Source organism: Fusarium oxysporum, chromosome 15 (assembly GCF_000149955.1).
Source record: "Fusarium oxysporum f. sp. lycopersici 4287 chromosome 15, whole genome shotgun sequence".
Classification (NCBI taxonomy): domain Eukaryota; kingdom Fungi; phylum Ascomycota; class Sordariomycetes; order Hypocreales; family Nectriaceae; genus Fusarium; species Fusarium oxysporum.
The window spans coordinates 864,328-886,470 of NC_031000.1; the positions used below are offsets into that span (position 1 = coordinate 864,328).

General features: G+C 46.7%; 7 protein-coding genes across 7 annotated transcripts; 6 read left to right on the plus strand and 1 right to left on the minus strand.

Annotated features, from left to right (window-relative positions):
- Positions 1-3,227: 3,227 nt before the first annotated feature.
- Positions 3,228-4,000, plus strand: FOXG_14316 (uncharacterized protein; the record flags this gene model as incomplete). Its single annotated transcript, XM_018394386.1, has 2 exons — positions 3,228-3,302; positions 3,419-4,000. 2 exons carry the CDS (start codon positions 3,228-3,230, stop codon positions 3,998-4,000), a joined length of 657 nt encoding a protein of 218 aa, XP_018254503.1.
- A 1,372-nt stretch (positions 4,001-5,372) lies between these two features.
- On the plus strand, positions 5,373-6,473 carry FOXG_14317 (uncharacterized protein; the record flags this gene model as incomplete). Its single annotated transcript, XM_018394387.1, has 1 exon — positions 5,373-6,473. One exon carries the CDS (start codon positions 5,373-5,375, stop codon positions 6,471-6,473), a length of 1,101 nt encoding a protein of 366 aa, XP_018254504.1.
- A 1,834-nt stretch (positions 6,474-8,307) lies between these two features.
- On the plus strand, positions 8,308-9,414 carry FOXG_21672 (3-oxoacyl-[acyl-carrier protein] reductase; the record flags this gene model as incomplete). The annotated part of the gene is made up of 2 exons (XM_018402019.1): positions 8,308-8,380; positions 8,567-9,414. 2 exons carry the CDS (start codon positions 8,308-8,310, stop codon positions 9,412-9,414), a joined length of 921 nt encoding a protein of 306 aa, XP_018254505.1.
- A 1,182-nt stretch (positions 9,415-10,596) lies between these two features.
- On the minus strand, positions 10,597-11,907 carry FOXG_14318 (uncharacterized protein; the record flags this gene model as incomplete). The annotated part of the gene is made up of 2 exons (XM_018394388.1): positions 10,597-10,894; positions 10,958-11,907. 2 exons carry the CDS (start codon positions 11,905-11,907, stop codon positions 10,597-10,599), a joined length of 1,248 nt encoding a protein of 415 aa, XP_018254506.1.
- A 310-nt stretch (positions 11,908-12,217) lies between these two features.
- FOXG_21673 (uncharacterized protein) lies at positions 12,218-13,390 on the plus strand (the record flags this gene model as incomplete). Its single annotated transcript, XM_018402020.1, has 2 exons — positions 12,218-13,222; positions 13,274-13,390. 2 exons carry the CDS (start codon positions 12,218-12,220, stop codon positions 13,388-13,390), a joined length of 1,122 nt encoding a protein of 373 aa, XP_018254507.1.
- A 571-nt stretch (positions 13,391-13,961) lies between these two features.
- Positions 13,962-15,431, plus strand: FOXG_14319 (uncharacterized protein; the record flags this gene model as incomplete). The annotated part of the gene is made up of 1 exon (XM_018394389.1): positions 13,962-15,431. The coding sequence occupies one exon, from the start codon at positions 13,962-13,964 to the stop codon at positions 15,429-15,431; it is 1,470 nt and encodes a 489-aa protein (XP_018254508.1).
- Positions 15,432-16,895: 1,464 nt separating this feature from the next.
- FOXG_21674 (uncharacterized protein) lies at positions 16,896-18,053 on the plus strand (the record flags this gene model as incomplete). The annotated part of the gene is made up of 1 exon (XM_018402021.1): positions 16,896-18,053. One exon carries the CDS (start codon positions 16,896-16,898, stop codon positions 18,051-18,053), a length of 1,158 nt encoding a protein of 385 aa, XP_018254509.1.
- Between the last annotated feature and the right edge of the window lie 4,090 nt (positions 18,054-22,143).

A 22,143-nucleotide genomic window follows, 5' to 3' on the forward strand; every position in this document is an offset into this window, starting at 1 on the left:
GGCGGCTATGTGTGTTCCGGATATGGAAATTTGTATTGGAGCAGAATTTTGTGGTTGAAGGTCAGGTAAATGTGAAGTTTGAATAGATGAATGATGGTGCTGCTAAAAATCATGAGACGGAGAGAAAGGCGGTATTTATATTTGAGAGATACAGCCAAACCTGATCTCGCTCAATCCTTGTTTGGAAAGCCGTCAGGCGTATCGAGTTTGAGCGTTGCGATAGAGGGTGAGCCTGCCGTTGAGATTGAGGCCTTCAGCCGAGTAGCATGTTACAGAACGTAAGTGGAGGTAAGAGGCGTTGCTATTTCATAATCTCTACGCCAGTGCATGCGCCACCCTATTCTACTTCAGTCAAAGATGTGGCACGAGGCCGTGCAGATCTTACAGTTATCCCAGTCCACCTTTACGAGTTCCAATGTAGATACGGCTGAAAAACTAACAAAGTGCGAGGAACTCTACGTACCCGAACGGCAACAAATAACACACCGAGTAGATTAATTAGATACTCATGGGATTGTCTCCTCCTTACCGGAATCTTCTGCGAAATTCGCCAGTCTCCATTATCAAAGCTCCAATTCCAATCTAGCTGGCATGTATACTACTTTCCCTAGTTGTTTGTCTCGCCTTTGATACAACAACCTGCTTGAGGACCTTTGACATTTCTAGTCTGCCTAGATTTCCAGCTCATCCACTTCGGCAAATTGTAGTAATCTCTTGCCGTGCTTATGGTCCGGGAACCGCACGAGCAAAAGATGACAAACTTTAGTTGGGAATGGCTTTGTGAGAGTCTGGGCTTCACAACTTTTGGCGCCACATCCTGCAGTTCTCATGCGAAGTGAAAAGCCCGTTAGGTAATTAGGTAGACATTACGGTATTAGGTCTGAATGTCTTGTAAATCTTTATCTGCTACTTTTATTCTTGTTTTTTGCAGCTTCCTGATATGGCACAAGCTAATTATTGTCTTAAGACTTGCAGATCTTGTGAGAGGGGAAAATCGAAATTAGTATTGAAGTCTCTCGGGGATCTCGGAAATATCACTTATGTGGAGAGTACTAGTGGGGTGCACCCGTCAGCGTTAGATTGTATCAACCAGCCACCCAGTCTTCCCGCGATGGGTGCAATGAATTGTAGTAGAGTTCATAGAAAAACCTATACAAAATAAAAAGGCGCTATCCTAGCTGCGAGGCGGATACAGCTCTGAATCCATTTGCACTCCCATAGTAAAAAAAAAGGCGCTAATGAACAGACGACCTGAATCCATTTAACCCAAACGGATTCAGGTCACCCATAGGTTTTTGTCGATAAAATGCATTTTCAGTAGATGCATCAATTCATTACATCGAGGCAAGCTTAAATCTAGCTTACCAGCCTACTGTACGAATGTTCATTCAAATCGCGCCGCATTGTCTAATTTTTGTCCGTGCCAACCTAGGCGACTACAAATTTCCCCGGCGTTTTGCCGTAAAATCACCTGTAGCTTCTATACTTTTTGTCGTGCACATTGATATGGTAACCAAGTTCAATAAAAGTAACCTGTTGTTTACCTCCTTTTTATCCGTGCTTCTGACTTCCCACTTTTATTCCATTCCTACCTCGTTCTACCCTTTCGCCTACTGCTCCAGGCTCAAGATATTGTATGATAAAAGGATATAATATAGAAGCAATAACAGTATATAACAGCACAAAAAGGGCCAATACAATGGAATCGTCACCTATCGCCCCAACTGCAGGGGTACAACAATCGCCTTATGAATTTCTTGAGTCGCTCTCCTTATGGGTTCATCCTGAGGCGCGACTACTAATCTGCTTTGATGACAACTGCAAACACGCTATCTCCCCCAATGGGTCCCATCCTACCAATCATCTGAGAGATAAACATAACATCCCTACTCTTCTATTCCTAATTGTCGTGTACCCCTAATTGTCGACTACCCCTGTTTATTTCTCACGTGTTTGTTTATCTCCCGTCTATTCCCATGTGGCCATACTATGGTGACTTATGTTTTCTCATTTCGATCGACAGTCTGCAGGCGCATTACTTACGCAATCAGAATCCTTTTGAGAACGAGGGAGCAGCTTCGAGGTACCAACAGAGGTTTGATCCAAAGGGATTGGATGAAAGGGGTCAAAATTGATCTTGCACAAATTTTGAAGAAGCTCGATGCACACACGGGCCAGATGCTGTGTAATTTAGCACTATGTGGAGCCCTTTCGACATCAGGGAGGGAGAGAACGACTGATGTGTTCGACGTATTCCTAGAGAGTGTAAGTGCTTTCCGGCTCGGCACATTAACATGAATATGGACTTGATGATTGAGACCAATGGGTCAGTAAGTTGAGTGCAAGTTCGGTGGATCTGGCACGGCATCGTTGTTGAGCCTGAAGCTCTACATATGCAGTAACATCGCGTGGAGATGACGGGAGGAGAACTTGTTCAGCCTCGGACTCGGGCTCAGGCTCGTCATCTCGGTCTATAATCTAGTCGAGGTTGAACCTCATCTGCCGGAAGATTTGTTGTGCTCTTATAAAGTGCTGTTAGTCGTGGTGTCGTTGGACACGGAGACGTGTTGGTTCATACAAGAGGTATCATAGCAGACTAACACGGGTTCTCCAGAGCGCTAGAGATATGATTATGGGGCATGTTTGGCGTTCAGCAAACGCAGTAAATAGTAGAAATTATTTTAGGTTAACAAACCGAGAGTATTAGACAAGGAAAAGGAATCATCCAAGATAAGCACATTTTTTCTTAAGCTTATGAAAGAAGCGTAGCCCAGGTGTTTTTAACAGTCAGTTGAGTGCACTAAGATGGATAACGCGGTGCTTCCAGTGCCGCCAGTCTTGTTCTGGCGCGCTAGGAAACTCATCTAAGCACGTGACGTAGGTAAACCGTGTCACTATTTACCTAATTCAATGTAAATATATTACAGTATTGATTCTTACCAGCTCATTTTCGCCACACAGAGTCTCATCCGCCTTTATGGGCAAATTTAATTTGGAGATATTCTTAATCACTTATTATGACTCCGAATCTATCATCAGCGCGCAAACGCGGTAGGCCGTCTCTCAATCGTAACGTCACAAACTCTGAACCCGCGGATGAGATCATAGCGTTAGGCCTTCCTGAGAATCGGCGTGTAGATGAGGGTGATAAGCAAAGTCAAGACCACAGGATGACCGTGGGAAACCAAAATTGTACTTTCCTACAACAAGATCACCCGTCAAAAAATATGACCATTGAGATCCAAGTCGACAAGCCACCCGATGATGCGGCCAGCCTAAATCTACATTTAGACCAACCACAAGTAAGCTCGCAGCCAATCTCAACTGTCCGAAACCTCTGGGTCCATAGATTGGAATGCACGTCTAGTAAGGATGATCCAAACATAGCTTTACCTCTTATAAGCTAACTATTCTACAGCCCTCTGGAAATGAGTTCACAGAAAGCCTGAAGGCCGCCTTGACTAGTTTAAAGCCACAAATCGAGAGGCTCGAGCAGCTCCTAACATCTATTAACGATGAACACCGCGGACTTGGCGCTGTTAGGCGCAGTCTCTATTCTAGCAAAGATAAGCTAGCGAAAGACCTGGAAAAGGCCCAGGAATGTCTCATCGATGTCGAGGAATCAACAGCCACCGAGGAAGAAATCGTCAGAGACTTGGAAGGTGTCTATAAGAAACACCCAGGAGACAACAAACTTCGTGCATTCCTAGACGAGCGAAAAAAGACTGTCATTGAATACCAAAAGGTGTATATTATCGTCAACAGTCAGTTGCGTAAGAGTTCAGCCGAACTTTCCAAGACCGAAAGTGAGATTCAGTCGGTGAACAGGTGGCTCGATCAGCTTGAGGCCGAGAGAGCCGAGGTCATGAAGGAGAAAGAGGGGGCTTATAAGGCGATGAAATCTCCGATGTTCATGTCTCAGTTCATGGAACGAGGCTGGCAAGCTAGTGTGGACAGGTTTGGGCAGGCTTTTGGGGATGAAGCTGACATTGTGACGTAGAACGTACGAAGAGGCTTAAAATGGGAAGCTACGTTCGAAATGGACCTGCTATATTCGAGGCGCCCGCATCAATGCCAGCCATTGTAACATCGGCTAACCTGCAACCGGACCTAATCACGCAGCGTCACGTAAGCAAGCAGCATTGGTTTGGTACGTCTCACGCCTCGAATGGGACGCTTTACGCCTTACGGCATCCCCAGACGTTACATCAGTCATGAAACACCTCGTTCCATGATACTTGACTACTGCAGTAGTCTTTTATGCTGTATCGAATGAACGCATTGAAGTTGTGAGCATTAGTTCTAGTTCAAGCGAAATCATGATTGCAACGTACCTTGCCATCGTTACATAGGCTTATCAGTTAATCGAAGAATTGATGTCAAATTTATGTTAAGGGGCAGCTTGAGGTAGCAATTCGTTATTGGTCTAGCATCCTGTATTGACATGAGATGGCACACTGCGGAATACGGGCAGGCCCCCTTCGGTGATACTGGGGGTTTGAGTAAAGAGCTACGTCAAGGAGCGGACTATAAAACTCGTACAAATCCTCAGTATATGACCAATTCTCGTTTCAACTCGTACGTTAGCTTGATTTAACAGTCCGCCTATCCCCATTTTTGCTGGCTCTTTGAATCATGACTTTTCCGGCACCGAGCGAATATAAACCCCCTGACGAGGCTTTCGGTTTTCTTCGCTCCGCGAAATCGAGCTCTAGTCTGAACCAGATAGAGCAGATCAGACATCGATTTTTTCCCCACTCAGACTGGACACTAAATGTAGTATAAAACCTATTACCATTATACAAATACATACACTATAGCCTTTAGACTCAACTTATTTATATTTTTATAAGACCTTCTAGCTTGTTGTTGGTATATTTGTCTTGGAAGTTGCTGACCACGTCGTCTGCCCCAAGCTTTGCAGCCAATCAGAATTTAGTGGTCAAAATATGGCCGTTTTTGGATATGTGGGGCCGTCACTCAGCCAATCATGAATTTTGTGGTCAAGATCCATCCATTTTCAGAAGCGTATCGCCGCTAATCCATATAGGGCCTAGCGCAGCTTTCCAAAAAGCTAAGCCGTGCCAACCCAGACAAACCCGAGATTTTCCGACGTTTTCCCAAAAAATCACCTTGATTCTACACTTTCTGTCCGTGCACAATGGAACGGTAACCAGGTTCAACAAAAACAACCTCTTGTTTATCCATTTTTTATCTGTGCGCTCCTTCCTTTCACTTTACTGCTCCACCACTCCCACTTTCCGCTCTAACCATCCATTTATTACTATCTTCTGCCTTTTAGTCTTCTGCCCTAAAGTTAAGATAAAAGAGCATTAAAAGGTAGCAGCAAAAGCAAGGGTTAATCCGACACCATGGCCGCAGCTCGACCGACACGGATACTGCTAGACGTGTCCGATAACGTTTCACCTATCAAAGACGAGGAGCGGCCCCTTTGTGAAGAGTGGCTCCAGTCCGTTGGTTTCCTTGCGCCAGGAAAAGACCAGGACATGTGGGTTGCGATTGTCCAGAACTGGGAGCAGTTCCTCAAGGCCACAAAAACGAAAATCACGGGTTCTGGTGCATCCCGCCGATTCGTCCAAGGCCCGGCTGCTAAGAAGCGTGAAGCGATCAAGGGAGCATTTTGGGAAAAAATGGATGGGCTTGAAGGGTTGTCTGAGCGCTGGCCTGTGAAGGCACGACGGACGATCAATCGGGCCGCAGAAGGGCCTGATGCCAGACCATTCGAATCGCTCGCGGCCATCTGGGACTTGGACAAGAGGAGGAGATACCAGTCTATGTGGACAAGCATGATATGCTTCCTGGTATGGACTATCGACAATGGCAGAGAGAGCCTAGAGGATATGGGATTGCAATTAGACGAAGAGCTGGAAGAAGATATTGTCGATATCAGTCTGGCAGTGGCGCCGGGCTCGGATTTTTTCGCGGACGACGATGACCCAAAGGACGCGATCCAGGGGTTCCTCACCAAACTCATAACCGATGAGTCTGTGACGGCGCGGAAGAACCCGCTGCTCTGGTGGACATCCATCTTGGTGCGGTCGGCGATTTCGGGTGATGAGACGAAAGATTTCATCAGTAGGGGTACGATCAGCATGAACATGTTGCCGCCAGATGTGGACATTAAGGGTCGTATAGAGGCTATCGGGCACTACAGCAAAGTCCTCATTCTCGACAAGGCGTTCATGGGGTGGCGGACGGGAAGGCCTGACCGCGAGGTCTTGGCCGTGGAGATAGCCCAGGACCTCAATGACGTGGACAATGAGTGGCTCAATATAGAGGACGGACCGCGGCCAGATGACCGCCTGGACAGACGAACGTGCCAGTCACCAGCGTGGAAGACGATGCTGAAGCATTTGGAGCAAGAAGGATGTCAGTGGCTAGGCCAAAAGGAGAGGACAACGATGGGAGAGATTAGAAGGCTTCTGTCTGCACTCCGGAGAGTGAGTGATTGAGTAAAACAGTATGAGAAGCAGTGAACTGGAAAGAGACCGCGCAGACACACATAATATCATTGAAATACCCTAATCGCTCGTCACTGCTCCAGTATTAGGTGGACTTTTCCGTGGCATTGTAATTGTTCTAATATCCTATCCTTTGGATCGGTCGTTGAAGAGACATCAAATACTCATATATCATCTTGCGAATCTCTCCAAACTCTGCAAAGCCTCTCTGTTGCATCAACATATCTTCGATCTGGGTGAGCTCTTGAGAATAAATCTCTCGATCGCGAAAAGTTAAACTTGGCGGTAGATGGTAGGGATAGCGCTCTTTGCTATGATGCATGTGATGGACATGTCTCGGAAGCTCGTATTACTCCGATTTGCGTGGCGTCTGAAAATTGTTTATCCTTACCCATCTCACGGGGGACAGGCTCAGCCTACTGTACGCAGTCGTGGTGGTAATTCGACGAAATACAACAAATCTGGCCCGTGCACGCGTCGTGTCCTTTGTATTTCGTCGAATTACCATTGATACTGGTCCGTGCACGCATAACATCTCTGAATCTTCTTGTCACACCCTAGTCCTACTGTCCTACTGTCGCACTGAGCGTGCTTAAAGGGTTAAAGTGAATGTGATGAGCAGCAGCAAAATGTGTTGATTGATTGTTCTGAGTGTGGGGTACTCCATCCCACAGAGTTAAATAAAGCATATAGCTAGATTAGTAACGCAGTTGTTTCCTGAGGCCATGAAGATCATGCCTATCCTGCGACACCTACTAATCGGATGTTGCTGGCAGGTGATGGCCTAGAGTGGGAAGTTTCACTTAACCCGCACATGCCGGTAAGCCAAGGCATATTCAGCCATGTTGCTATTGTCGCGTCGCCTGACTAATGAGTATGGGGCTATTCATTCATATTGGCCGACATGCGTGCGAGGATAAGTATAAGCACAAAACCTTAAATTAGTTGCAAGCTCTCTCTATCATAACAGGATTATCAGAGAGCTTAATAAGGTGTGGAAGAGTATGAATTGCTATTAGTCTATAACAAGGAGCGCGTTCCATTTCATATTAACATGCTTAAGTAGATCTATGTTATAAAGCATCGTTTGTCCCTTTTTGGGTGTTGTTACGCGTTGGTGAAAGTCGTAGAGACAAAGTTGAGGCCTTTTGGCAGGAGCGGGGATAGATTCAACGGCTCGGCTTGGTTTCAACAATATTCCGAGCCGGGGAGCAACTAAAAAAACAGATGTTTACGAGGAGGAAGAGAAGTCCAAAACTAGCTTTTGCGTATGACGCTACATTTGCATAAGCTGCATGTCACTAACTCCACTTACCATTTTGTGACGCGAATGGATTTAGTAGCATGAAACTTCCCGAGAGTCATCCACGGAGTTCTTTTATAGTTCGGTGTTAATAAGTAGGTCATGGAAGCTCATACCATGAGAAGTAACATAAATGGTTTTCAAAACTCGAAACATGTGATAACGGTCTATCATTCTACTGAAGCCCCACTAACTAGTATATTCCGTAAGTATTTCATTATGACATATGAAGAGTTGATGGCTGCTTCGCCCGATGCAAAAGGCTCTAACTAAGATGGCAAAGCCGGGTGAGGGCCTAGCAATTCTAAGCTAGAGCTATTCACCCGTGAGAACTGTCTCATTTATAAAACAGTTTTGATCCGTGGATCTTCCTCAACCTTATATTTTAACGGGACACACTTTCATACTTTATTATCCCTTAGAACGAAGAAAGTATTAAATCATCTATCTCGATTTTAGTCTGCCTTTCTAAGTCCCCAAGCTCTAAGGTGCTTATTGCATTAAAAACCCTCCTTATTAACTATGGAGAATCTCGAAATTTCGAAACTATTCTCAGTAAAGGGGCTAGTAGCAGTTATTACTGGAGGTGGAAGTGGTAAGTTTGGGAATTCTGTTTATCCGCAAGATTATATGCCGGCTTGAATACCGCTATTTAGTTGCAAAGGAGGAACTGAAATAGTGAATCTGTTTCCGTCATTTCCCCTCATCTCCTATATTCTAAGGACAGTAGAATGGAATACATAACGTTATTAGGGTTTGAATTAGGGACTGATAGTCTTAGGTATCGGTCGCATGATGGCACACGCCCTCGCCGCCAACGGCGCCTCCAAGGTCTTTATCATCGGCCGACGAGAGGAGCGTCTTCAAGAGACAGCCGCTTCCGCTCCTAGCGGTTCCATTATTCCTGTCGTGGGAGACGTGACGTCTAGCGAGTCTCTCCAAGCCGCCTACAGCTTTGTTGCCTCACAGACGGATCACGTTGACCTGCTGGTCGCGAACAGCGGGACAACTGGGCGACCCTACAAAAGTTCCGAGCCTAGGCCAGATGGATCTTTGCCTAGTTTTTCTGAACTCCGCGATTTCCTATGGTCAATGTCTATGGAGGACTTCACAAATGTTGCTCACGTTAATGTCACTGGAGCGTTTTACACCATCTTGGCCTTCCTGCCAATGCTTGAGGCTGCGAACAGAAAGCGATCAGCCTCTGACCAAAGCACTATATCCCCTCCCAGGCCCCAGATCATTATTACCAGTTCGGTAGCAGGCTTTAGCCGCTTCGTACCGACTACCGAGAATATTGCGTATCACTTGTCTAAGGCGGCCGTAAACCATATGGTTAAGCTTCTCGCCACAAACCTCGTTCAGGATAACATTCGTGTCAACGGGATTGCTCCAGGCTTATATTACACTGATATGACATCGTCATTTTACAAATCACAAGGTGTTGAGGGGAAGGGTCTAGTGGATGGGTCATTCTCGCGGGATATCATTCCTATCACGAGGGGTGGAGGCGAGGGGGACATGGCGGGGGTGATACTCTATATGGCTGGTGCTGCCGGAGGATATCTAAACGGGAGTATTATAGTTGGTGATGGGGGTTCTTTATGTCTTTTTCCTTCGACATACTAACGCGTGGTTGGCAACGTTGCAGTAGGAAGTAGTAGTAGCCATTGGGGAGAGTGGACATGGGTTTCAAAAACAAATCGAAAATGTTCATCTCTAGTTCAAATCTACTCAATTGGATATCGCAATATCTGAAAAGCTACTTTGACCTTCACTACTACCCTACTCAAGCATGTAGACCAGAAATGCGCCGCATTTCCACTTCTGCACCAATCAGAATCTCCATTTTCTTACCCCGAATTTCCCCTCTGGAAATGCGCCGCATTTCCATTTGGGCCTGTAAAACCGAGAACGCGAAATGCGCCGCGTTTCTTCCACGAAGGCCCGTGCCAACCATGTAGACGACCGCGCTCTTAGACTTCAGAGCGTGTAGTAATTTCCGTTATGTCGATAGAAAGAGAGCAACGATCAATCTCTCCCTTTGTTCTTGGCTAAATGTGACTTCTTTGAGGGTATCCGATCCTCTTGGTGCCTTCTCAACTTTATCAATATGACAGGTCTCGCGACATACACGGATGCTATTATCACATTGCGGCCGTGTCAGCTCTAAAAGCTCGAGAGTTCGGCTTGTACTACAATTCGCCAGAGCCAGCAATAATTTGCATCAAATATGGCTTCGCCATTAACCCTACGCGCACGCCGCGTCACCTAGGCGATAAGCATCATATACCTAAGTCTGCCCGCCGTGGTTTAAAGCTACTAATCTATTCTCTCAATCTTTCAAACCCAAAGACACTTGCACTGTGACCAAACGGCTCGCCGCCTCACCTAAACCATACGGTATATAAGGGTTCGGCCGGTAAAAACTGCGGTCTTCGCTCTATCGGCGAAAAGGTCTTACTAGCCCATGCGAAGTCAAAGCACAGCTAGAGCTACCATTCGTTACATGTAAATTGGGCCATTCTCGCCAGTAATACCCGCTTCAATAAGCTTGTGTTTTTGTGACCTCCATGGCAAATTGTGGCTTTCTTGATCATTGGGAAGCCGCCCCCAATGCAGCTCAGATTCTCAAGCCTATGCAGCTGAAATAACCGATGACGTAGTGGGAGTGAAGCCATTGTGAGGCTATACAGTTAGTGGGGCTGATCATTCAAGATGAGCGATTCTCATGATGAGGCCCTCCGTCTATAGATTTCTATTGGCTCAAATGTACGAAGAGATCAACCAGCATCAAATCAAAATGGCGCGTCAGCCTCCATTAACCGACTCCATAGCATCGGTATCAAAATCGCTATCGTCCTCCACTCCAGAGTCAAACCACCGGTGCAAAGCGAGAAGACAACAAAGTGCACATCGTCTTCCCTCGCCAGATTGAACATTGAACCATCTGGTTCCATGCATATGCACAAATGTGTCTTTTCCTGGATCAGATATAATATCCAGTTGTCCACTCAGCGTCATCGCATTGAGATATTCAGCATAGTTGCGACCGAATTCGTAACGAATGAATCGGATAAAAGTCCCAACGGCAGCAATGACAAATATCCTGTACGACACAAATGTTCATCAGTAGTAGAACCTTCGGAGTAATCTAGGGGAGAGGGAGTACCCGTTTCCCAAGAGTTGTTGATTACTTCCCCATGTGATAATAGCCTCGCCGAGATACTGCGCTAGATATTCGTTTGAGAGCACGGGGATGTGCTTGTTCTCCTTCTCATTGAACTCAATATCTTTGAAGACCCTCTTTGCTTCGAGCAAAGCGTGATAAGGATGCTCTACCTCCCAGAATCCATATCTTTTTCGCATTTTGCATATTCCCCCATCGTCTTCGGCTTTAATGGTAATGAGATTGCCGAGCCTGTATTCAACCTTTCTGCGCTCGACTCTGGGCCGTACCTCTGTGTCGCGCAAATTATGTTGGAGCAGACATCGGAGAAGTGCGTGTTCTAAAAAACTTATCACAAGTCTGATAGTGACTTCTTCGGGTCTTGTCCGCCGTTCGTCGTGTTCATCCTTGTCTATGTCCTCTCTTTCTAAACCCATCTCGAATTCATATTCCGATGAGGAAGGTATCGTAGGCGAGGACGAGCCGTGAATTACAGTTGACGAGTTCTGGTATCCTTCTTTTTGTACCGTTCTTCTATCCCGATGAGGGTGTAGTCTTGGTTCGACATCTCGGTCGTGCCGAATCGCACGAGCGAGATCTACCCAGAACTGACCAAGCGGCAAGCTCAAGAGCTCGCTATCGGATTTGGCTGTTATGCCATTCGGATTGGAACCCACGAGAGACTGCGCGATTTGCCAATCAAGGTTTTGATGAGTAAGCCCCGGATTGCAAAGAGAGCAGGACTCGTTATGATCATTGAGACATGGCAACGTCTTCCATTCCAAAGGATTTATTAAGAGACGATAAGCGATAAGATGCCGAACATTCCACTTACTTGCAGAGCTTCGAAGCTCATCAGGCTTAAGTTGCCAAAACACACGCAATCCCCCATGTGCATCAGAGATAGCTTGGTGATCTTCGGGGGAGCGAGGAGTGTATAGATGGTTCGGCATGATTAAGCGATCGGTGACTATAAAGTTCGTAAAGCTATGATTATAGGGCTCTTGTGCACCGCAGCTATATTTACTAAATCGAGTGTACAAGAAAGTATCAAAAAAGCCTTACTTTTTCTTCCTTGCGAGGACGAACAGTACAGCACGACCAGGACCCCGCACGTCGTTGGAGTTAGCCTGGCCAATCACAAAATTGGTAAGACATCGAAGGCTCACTGACTAATGCATCGCCCCGCTTGTGACAGAAGCGATATTTTTAGCCTTTGCAAGCCTGTCGCGCATTCGGACGCGTCTTCATCCTTGTTCAAATATGGCAGTGCCGACACGATCAACACAACGTCAGACCGCTACGGGCTCTACTATCCCCGCGAAGAAGGATGTTCATCTACCGGATAGTGTAGACGCGCTCTCGTTTACCCAAACGAGGAAGAGAAAAGCCGAATGCTCTCTTCCAAATCCTCCAAAACAAAGACATGCTTCCTGCAACGACCGCCCACGAATTCCACGCGGCTTCCAAGTGCCATCTCAAGTTCCCAAGGGGAATGATAATGCGGGTGAAGAGCATGTCACGTCTTTCTTAAACCTAAGACCCTCGACATTGTCTCTACAAGATCTGATTCGATGGCACCGACAACGTCTGTACGTTCATCCGTTGCGATGGACTTCACAGCACCTTGATTTCCTCGCCTGTCAATTTGTTGATCAGAGCCAGGTGGCGAGGGTTCCTTTGACCGACGTCACCAATAGAAATTTACAGAAGAGCTTGCGGACTCAGAGAAATGCACAATCTCGAAATATCAAAAACGCTTTAGCATCGTTACGATCGCATTCCAACAACGACAAACTCCGGTGTTGGGCTATCGAAGACCTGATGGCTGCCTACGGTTTTCGCCACCAAACGGGTCCAAATTCCCGTGAGGATGATGCTGTGCTACTCCGGTTTGGCCCGCATGAGGAAGTATCGCTTCAAGTGGATGTATTCTTACGTTCCCACACCGTCGTGGCTTATCTCGATTTTGACCACATCGCATCACTTCGAGTCGACACAGTCTACACGACGGCTTATCGCAGACTGTTTCAGATATGGCCTAATAACGAGCCCGTGAAAGCGATTCTCGAAGCCAAGTTACGCCAAATACAGCCTGTTACGCAACAACATGATCCCTTCATTTTGGCTGTCCTGGTGGCTTTAGCACAGGAGAAACGGAGGTCTTGTCCAATGCACAACGCTACAGAGGCATCAACTTCCACTCCTGAGCTAGACTCAAGGACGAAATTGTCACATACAACAGACCCTATAGCCTCTTTCACGCAGGTCAGTTTATTACCTGAATGTAGCTTCCGTTACTAAACCCTCTCGCGTCAGGTTCATGTGTTAGCCACGAGCACCTGTGAATTAACACGCCTTTGGGCATTTACTGCTCGTTTCCCCAGAGTCATTTCTAAACAAGTTCGACTATCCGTTACAAGCATTCCATGCTGATCCGGTGATCATATCGTACTCTGAGGTACCCCTCTTACCTGCTTCCGCAACTACGGAGATGTTGGATAAGATCTTTGGAACTTCTGACCAAACTCTTTGCAAAGATGATGCTTAAGCAACCTTACTCTATTTGCTCTAGCAGTCACCTTAGCCTACATCATTATTCGAGCTCCAAATTCAAGTGAAAAAGGACTTTGACGCGTCTTGATTGGGCCGTTATCCCTGTTTTCCTCTTTCACTTGAAAGGGGCTACTTGGCGAGACTGCCGCGACTCCACTTTCAGCGATGGCAGGGGCGCTTTATCATCTCATTGGTGCTCTGGTCCTAACCCTGGACGGTTCTTATAGAGTTTGAGGTGGTAGCTCAAAGCTTCGCAACGTATGTAATATATGTAATATAATTAAAGTTTGATTACGGAATTCCACGCGAACAGCGCGTCTTTGACGCGCGCTTTTAGGACAGGTCCAAACTTGGTAGAGAGAATAGCCCTCAATGTTCTCCAAAGGCAACTTGCAGTGAATGAAGACTAAGTCTTGAGTTGCGAGACGGGATGGAAACGCCAGAATTACACATGGGGAGCAGTCCCCATAGCCGTGCCGGAGTTATCGACCCCAACGAGACGACACCATGGCTCCGACATACTCGCTGGCCTGACCTATTCCGTAATCGATCACTCGAAGTTATCAGCACAACAGCACAACAGCCCGACTTCGTCCAAGGCCAACATTATCTGCTTGGCAAATGGAAGGGAAGTTCGGTCGAAAGCTCTGCTGAGGCCGAAGCTCAGCTTCGCATCTTACTACAGGGTGTTGATATCATGTTCAATCGTGTGATGGCTACAATGGCCCGCACGTCATACACATCTCGCTGCTGGCTCAATACGTATTCGAGAAATGACTTTTGGCCACATCCATTCCGAGCTGTGTTGTGCTTAAAAAGATATATTTCCGTCTGGAAGCGATTAATATGCTTCGTCTTTCGGGTTTTGGGATTCAAGGAACGACAGCGTCAACAGCTCTACAATTTCAAACTGGGACTGAAAGAAGAAAAGATGATGCATTACATCTTATTTCTTGCGAGTCAACTTCCGAGTCGTGAGCAAGGCCACTCCCGCAGGCAACCTGTTGAGGACGATGAATTAAGTCAGGCAAGCAGTGATGAGAGCGATGGGGAGACAGATTTTGAAGAAGACGCGAGCATTGGAATAGATGATAGCTCACAGTATCAGTCCGAATTCCTCTTACCATCCAGGCCTTGGCTGGAGTTATCAGAAGCTTTGTTCCAGCTCTCAATGATGTTCTGGACACATCAGGACCCCGCTGGAGACATGTCGTCTTCTGTTATTATATATTATACTGCTGTTATGGGGATTCAAAGACAGTCCATGTCTTATTACCCAGCTCACAACTCTACAGGCGGGCTAGCGGCACTTATGTGGGTTGGACGTGCACTCTTTTTGGAGTATGCTCTTCCTCTATATAGCTACACTACCCTTGCGTACCACTGGCCATCCCGAGATCAATACCACTCCCAACCAGAGCGGCTCGAAGCAATCCGTCAAAGATATCTTGTACGAGGCTGCTACACACCTTTCGGAGAACTCATTGAACTGAAGGCGTTTTCCAAGCCTATTGTGAGACAGGAGGGCATGCCCGGTAACCTCTCCTGGGCTCCTGACGGCCGGTCGTTTGTGGTGGGCAATGACAAAGAAGTAAAACTCTCCGACTTCTGCAAGACTTACCATAAGGCCATAGCACTGGTCGAGGAGCAGGTCGAAGAAATGATGCTGGGCTTAAAGCCGAATTTCAATCTTGATATCGTCGGGGATGATCTGAATTGTCGAAAGGCCGGCTGGTCTTTCTTACAAAAGCCTGAGAACAAGCTATCAGATGCACGGGAGATGCTGATAAACAAGCTTCGCACGTCTCAATTCCGTGGCAAGCCCTACTCTTCTATTCCTAATTGTCGTGTACCCCTAATTGTCGCGTACCCCCTGTTTATTTCTCACGTGTTTGTTTATATCCTGTCTATTCCCACATGACCATACTATGGTGACTTATGTTTTCTCATTTCGATCGACAGTCTGCGGGCGCATTACTTAGGCGTGTAAACACGCGTAAACACGCCTTGGACATTATCGCTGTACAGACAAGCTGCTTTGGCAATCGCGAAGAGGTACCAAGCAAAGCTCGTTGAGAACACAAATTTCTACTACCCTGCTAGTGCAGCTGATCCAATGCGCATGTTTGCGGCCGGAGCTGGCCATCATCCTCGCATGCTCCTGACAACATATGCTATCAATCGAGCTCTTCCAGAAAGACTCCAACCGGAACTTCTGGAAATGTATCGCCGCTTATCGGATATTTGGCAAGAATGGAGTAGACGATATCATCGAGAGTATTGCCTTCGTTCTCGAGAGGAATCTTCTGGTATAAACGCCGTTATGGCTCATGAGATCTGCAACAAAAGGCTAGCAGAACCCTACGATCTGGGCCGAGCGTCAAAAACAGCTAGGACTAACAAAGCAGTTTCCTATCGTGACAAAGGCCGAGCCGAGTTTGCGGACGGATTCTTATACAATTCTCAGTATCAGATTCTTAACATCGTTTATTAGCCCCCTCAAACTAGACATTAGATATAATATAAAACTTACTATCACCAAGTAAATATAAAATATAATAGCTTAAGATTTGGTATATCTATTTTCTTCTTACTTCTTATTGCTTATTGTCTAGATATCCTTCTTAGAAAATGTTCACCTTGTCGTCGACCCCTAGTATTACAGCCAATTAGAATCTAGTGGATATATGGGGCCTCCATTCAGCCAATTACTGAATTTCGCGGGCAAAATCCATCCATTTTTAGTTAGTGCAAAATTACCCCTCCTACAATTCTACATAAGGTACATATGACGATGGGCGGCCAATACATGGGCACCTAGGTGCCCATGTATTGGCCGCCGGGCAAGTGACCTCCTGAAGGGCTGTGCCGCTTAAAGGGATAACGAGCTCCTACTTTATGCGACGCGTGCTAGCGTTCATCGCGTATGATGCGCCTCATTAGATGGCAAGATTCATGGCAAATCATAAATTCAACTCTACAAATCTACTCCTTGCTTAAATAAACTCTACCCCTGGCAAAAACCAACTCTACCCCCGGTCCTGATTATCGTGCTCCCCTATCGAGTGACTACTAAAGTTGATTTTGGTATGTAGGACTATGTCGTGTTGCAGTAGTACTGATCCGCGGGGCTTCGGCTGTCCGCCGGACCCCGTTAACCGGGCATAGTCTCTTAGATAACTACAACCGCGTAGGACACTATCAAATCAAATTAATTCAATTCAGTTAGGCAACGTTGGGCATTAACCCCTCGCGAGCGTCCCCCAGGCTCAATACACTTTTCATCTCTCTCCTTAATTACCTTTATTGCCTTTCTTCACGATAGTAACTGATCTAGTCAATAGTATCGTATTGCAAAGCTTAATAACTCCGACGAGTGTCGAAGATGACTCAAGACGGATTGGGCAATTTCAGCAGCTTGGGTCCAAATGCGGCGAGGGAGATCCTTTCTAAGCATGGCGCTGAGAAATTAATTCGCATCCTTGGCCCTTACTTCGGGGGCAGCATTCCTGCCACGCTAGCGGCTGCTTCGTCCATCTACACCGACTATACAGTCCGGGCTTCCGAAGCCGAGCGGCGCGAGGCATACGAAAAGTTTTCGAAGGAACTCCCGCGGCTCGTCAATCTCGTACGCCCAAAGAATGTGTCCGTTATCAGTGGCGCCTTTAACTCGGACTTGCGGTACATGAACGCATTTGCAGGTGCAGCTTTCACCGGTATTACCCTTGCTGTCAAAAAGGGTATTGATGCGATTAATCGTATAGGCACTGCTTTGGACGCAATCAAAGGAGAGCTGTCTATCCAAACCATTGGAAATGTCCAAGGCTGGGGCGAAGGCGGTCTTGGTTCTCATATTCACCGCCTTGTATTGATGGAGATCGAAAAATCTCACTTCCAAGACGGAATGCATTTATTCTATGTCTGGACTCCAGGCAATACAACCTGGCACGCAAGATTCACCGAGAGAAATCGCGAGCAACCTCTTGGGTCGCGCTTCGGAGGATACCATGATGACTTGGGTACCATTTGCAATCTCATGTGGTCAAACAGGAAGACTCTTATGGAAACGGTGACACATGGGAAGGATGCGATATTTCATCTCTTAGTGCCGTCCTTCGAAACGTTTGTAATCGACGATCCGATCATTTTCCACGACAGCCTCCATCCTCTGGTCGTTAAGGGCGATATATACAGAGGTCATCCGCTGGTCTGGCTCAATCCTGCTTTGGCTCGCGACAGACTCATCTTCCAAGATATTGGAGTTTTACCTGATATCAACAACAAGGTCATGGATAATGGAATGAAAGCGTTTTTGGGATGCTGGGTCAGTGGCGCTGCTTGTGCTGTTACAACGATAGCCGGAGCCACTCTATTCCCTCCCTTACTTGTTTACGAGAGTTATATTGCCTCAGCATTTGTTTCGTCTTGGTTTGCAGGCATGTCAAGTGTGGTAGGAACAATGGGAGCTTTGGCATATAATGATCTTACCGCGCCAACCCCGCAAGTTTTAGGACCACCTCTTTTCTTATATTCAGGGACATAGCTAATTAGGAATAGAGGGTGAGTATTAATAAATAGTTATTCATGGTATCTCAGTTTTCCTACTACTGTGCGCAGTCGTGCTGGTAACATGACAGGATAGGCGGCTAATAGGCGGACGGGTCCCGTCCCAGTTTCCATATGTGGTATGATTTTTTCCGCTATCGGACCGTCAGTATCATCATCCTTACACTTGCAAGATCCAGTTCCAGATTCAACAACGCGGCTGAAGTACGATTATCCAAGAGCAATCCACCAGAGATACGCCACGTCAGGAGATGATTGGTATAAGGCCCAGCCACCGGGAACCTCACTAGGTAACCGCCAGTATAGAAAAGCAATGGGCCTGCCTTTAGCATATCCAAAAGCAATCTACAGCTGGTGTCTTGATTATAAGCAGATGGGGAGGTGCTGCGCAACCTCAACGAGCCTAAGAGAATGGACCAAAGAATAGAAAGTGGCTTATTCAGACTGGGACAAAGCAGAGCCTGATCGCATCGAAGCACAAGTAGCTCGAGAGACCGAGAACGGGCGACTGTTCACAAGTAGAAGAGGCATCGGTGAGCTTTGGGAAATAGCCTAGCAGGATGTCGATGAACAAGAAGCCTAGTGCACCATACCAAAATCAATTCTAAGTAAAATTCATTTGTTTTATGCCAAACAACCCAGGGTAGAATTGATTTTTACAAGGGGGTAGAATTTAATTTCTAGACCCACCCAACAGGGAGTAGGCTTGAATTTTGCAGGGGGTAGACTTCATTTAGACCAGGGTCAATTAAATTAATCACAAGACGCGTAGTTGATGAGAAGGCGCGAGTACGCGTAATTTACAGTGTAATCTTCTTAAATAGGTTATAGAGATCTTCCTCTTAACCAAGACCGAGATATAGGGAAGCATATGCGTAATTGCAGTATAACAAGTTTCTTGCTAGTGAGGACAATGGACCCTAGTAAGCAGTCTCAATCGTCCAGCCCAATCTACCCATTCGTTATTATTCCAGAATATCAACTTCTAGTGTGCAAGTTATGCGGATTTGCAACCCTACCCAACGAAGTCAACGCGCACCTCAGGACAAAACACAACAACATTGCTCTGGGGCGTCGGCGCAGGTTGGTAGAGCAGGTCAAAGCAATCCCGAATCTTCTCCAAGACCAAGCTAAGCTTCGACTACCACGCATACCGATTGAACCAATTTCTTGCCTTGCTGCACCGAGATTGGACGGACTAAAGTGTCGGAAATGTGGCTGTATGTTCCGCCAAGCCCAAAAGATGCGGCTCCATTGTACAAAGGAGCACCTTTGGAAAAACCCACGAGACAGAGGAAGGCCAATATCAGGTCTGGAGCCGTCTGCTGAGTTACCATGGATCGAGGGCGTCGCCTGTCAACGGTTCTTTCCTTCTCGGGAAGGTAGTAGATGGTTCGAGGTCCTTCGAGAAACTGGAAAATCGAGGAAGGGAGCAAGACTCGCAAAATCATCTCGGCCTGATTTGAGCAAAGACGTCCGAAGCCTGAACTGTGAGGCGCGCGCCCATCTAAGCGATGTATTAGAGCGAGAGGAGAATTATTTTGACCAGATGAATCAGCCACGCATGAGTGCCAAGGACTTGGGCAGCGATACTCTTGCATCTACCGGCCTATGGCCAGAGAGAACTCAATGGCGGGTCATCTTCAGGGCTGCCGTCAGATCAGATTAACAATCAGATATATCAATCAGATCAATCAATTCAAATCAGATATGAAATTTCGTCAGATCAATCAATTCAAACACAAGCATCTGTACATCGGATATATCTGAATGGAGAGCAGCTACCCTAGAACCGCCGGATCATCTGTATGTTCCGGCTCCGGAGAGAGTGGCTCTTCCTGAAAAGCTACGATGTTACAAGGGTCAGCCGAGCTGATTGGTCCTGGACCCTTGCTTGCCGGGGTCTTAGGTAGAGGCGAATCTAAAGGTACCCGTATTTACTCGTGAGATTCGGAACGCCCTGTGGAGTCAAATGCCATGTACTAAGTGGCTCATTCCTTTTAGATTCTCAAAAAGTCGATTATAGCCGTGTTAAATCCAAAAAGGCCAATTATATGCTGCTAAATCAGCCGTAGTCGACTCCACAGGGCGTTCCGAATCTCGTGAGTAAATACGGTAGATCACCCCTTTTTTCTACCTCTCGCTCTGATACGGCATAGATTTAGCCAGACTCTGGTGGATTGATCATAGCAATCCCGCGTTTGAGTAGATTTGCATTGGATGTCCTTGCAATCTCGGCCATGTCAACCGATTGCAAGAGAACATTCAGTCTTGCGAAGCTTATAGTCAGCTCACAGCAACATTCTCTCGAGCATTGAGTCGATCCAATTACTGAAGAACTGGGTAAGGGGAGGGCGTGTTACTCTGGGGGGGGCTATGCTTAAGCAACAAGGCAGTCAGATCCTACGGGCAGAATCGTGAGGCTGGGAATAGCTCCACGTGACCTATTATATATCAGATATCTATCAATCAATCAATCAGATCAGATGTAGAGGGCAAATTATCAGTTCAGTTCAGATTTACGTCCTAATCTGAGTTGATTGATCTGACGGCAGCCCTGGTCATCTTTGAGAACGCCCGACGTGATATCCTACGAGCAATGACGCGATTACCAGATCGACATTCGTTGATGTCAGACTATGTTACCATCCAGGACCACCTAGTGGGCACCCCCACCTAATGGACCACCAAAATTTAGATCTTCCCATACAAAATCCAAATATTGATGTCCGCAAAAACAGGCCCAATTCTCAATTAATAAACGAGGCTTTAAAGAGAGTTTCTATAAAGTTATTTGAGTTTACTCTCGGCGTGGCTTTTTGACTTCCCGACCGCTCCGTGTGCGCTGGCAGTGCTTTGTTACGACCATAAAGTCATCACTTTCGTCCTCTAACCCGACACCCACCTCAATCACTTCCTCGACCTCCTCATCCACATCTACCTCTATTTCTGCCTCCTTTGAGCCACGAAGAGCTTCTCCAGTCGCTAGAGCCTCCGCTAGAGCCATGAATCGTCGGTTCGGATTCGGTACCGCCTTTCTTTTCTTCCCTCGCCGCACCTGGGCCATCTGCTCCTCGAGGCCAGTAATCTGCGCATTCTGAACGGCCACTTTCATCTCTAAAGCTTACAATCCCTTTGCGATCTTACTGTACTTCCGCCTGGTCGGAAGGCTTCGGTGTTTGGCCATTTCTCTTACTTGCCGGCTCGTTTTCGGCATATCATCTGAGTGCAACTGAGGAGGGCTCGGCGTCTTGAACTCTTCTAGCAGTTTTTCTTTGTCCGGTTGAATTTCCGGATGTGTTAAAGCTTTATAACGATTTATTGGCCAATTTCCAGTAAACCTCCAGCCGGATAAGATAATCTCCTTCCTCATGCCCGCCTCTCTGGCTTTCGCATATGCCCGAATAAAGTTGACTTTATCAACTGGCGCAGAATCGGTTAAACTAGCCAGTTTTTGGAGTTCTTTCCGATACGCACCTTTAATGCCATTAAAAATTCCATTGTCTAACGGTTGTAAACCATGGAAACAATGTGCTGGTAGGTAGCAGCGTAGACGTTGTTCAGAAAGCACGTCGCCATCCACTCGTCCTGACTGCTCGTTAACGACCCTATAGCGGGTGACTCCGCAGCGAAAACACCAAAATGCTCACCTGCGCATGGCTCCCGTGACCGTCAAGGATAATAAGTCTCGCATCCGATGCATCACGAGGCTCCGTTTGAGGTAGATAGACGTCTTTCAACCATTCGAGAGTAATATGGTTGTCGGTCCAGCCGTTCGGTGATGTGATGTAGTGCCAGTCCGCTATCAATTCGAATTCGTTCAGAAACCATTGCTTCTGCAGCTCTTTTCCTTTAAAGATAATTCCCGGTTTTAAAGAGCGGCCAGTTGCAGTAACAGCCTCAATAAACGAGGTCCACGTGCGCGACTGAACGCCTTTCAACATCGCCTTCTTCTTCGGGTCAGAGCTCCCGATTACGAGGCTGTCCAGGCCTCATGGACAATCAATTAGCTATGCCCTATGAAGACCTATAGAGTACTTGTAGAAGACTTACCGAAACCCACCATT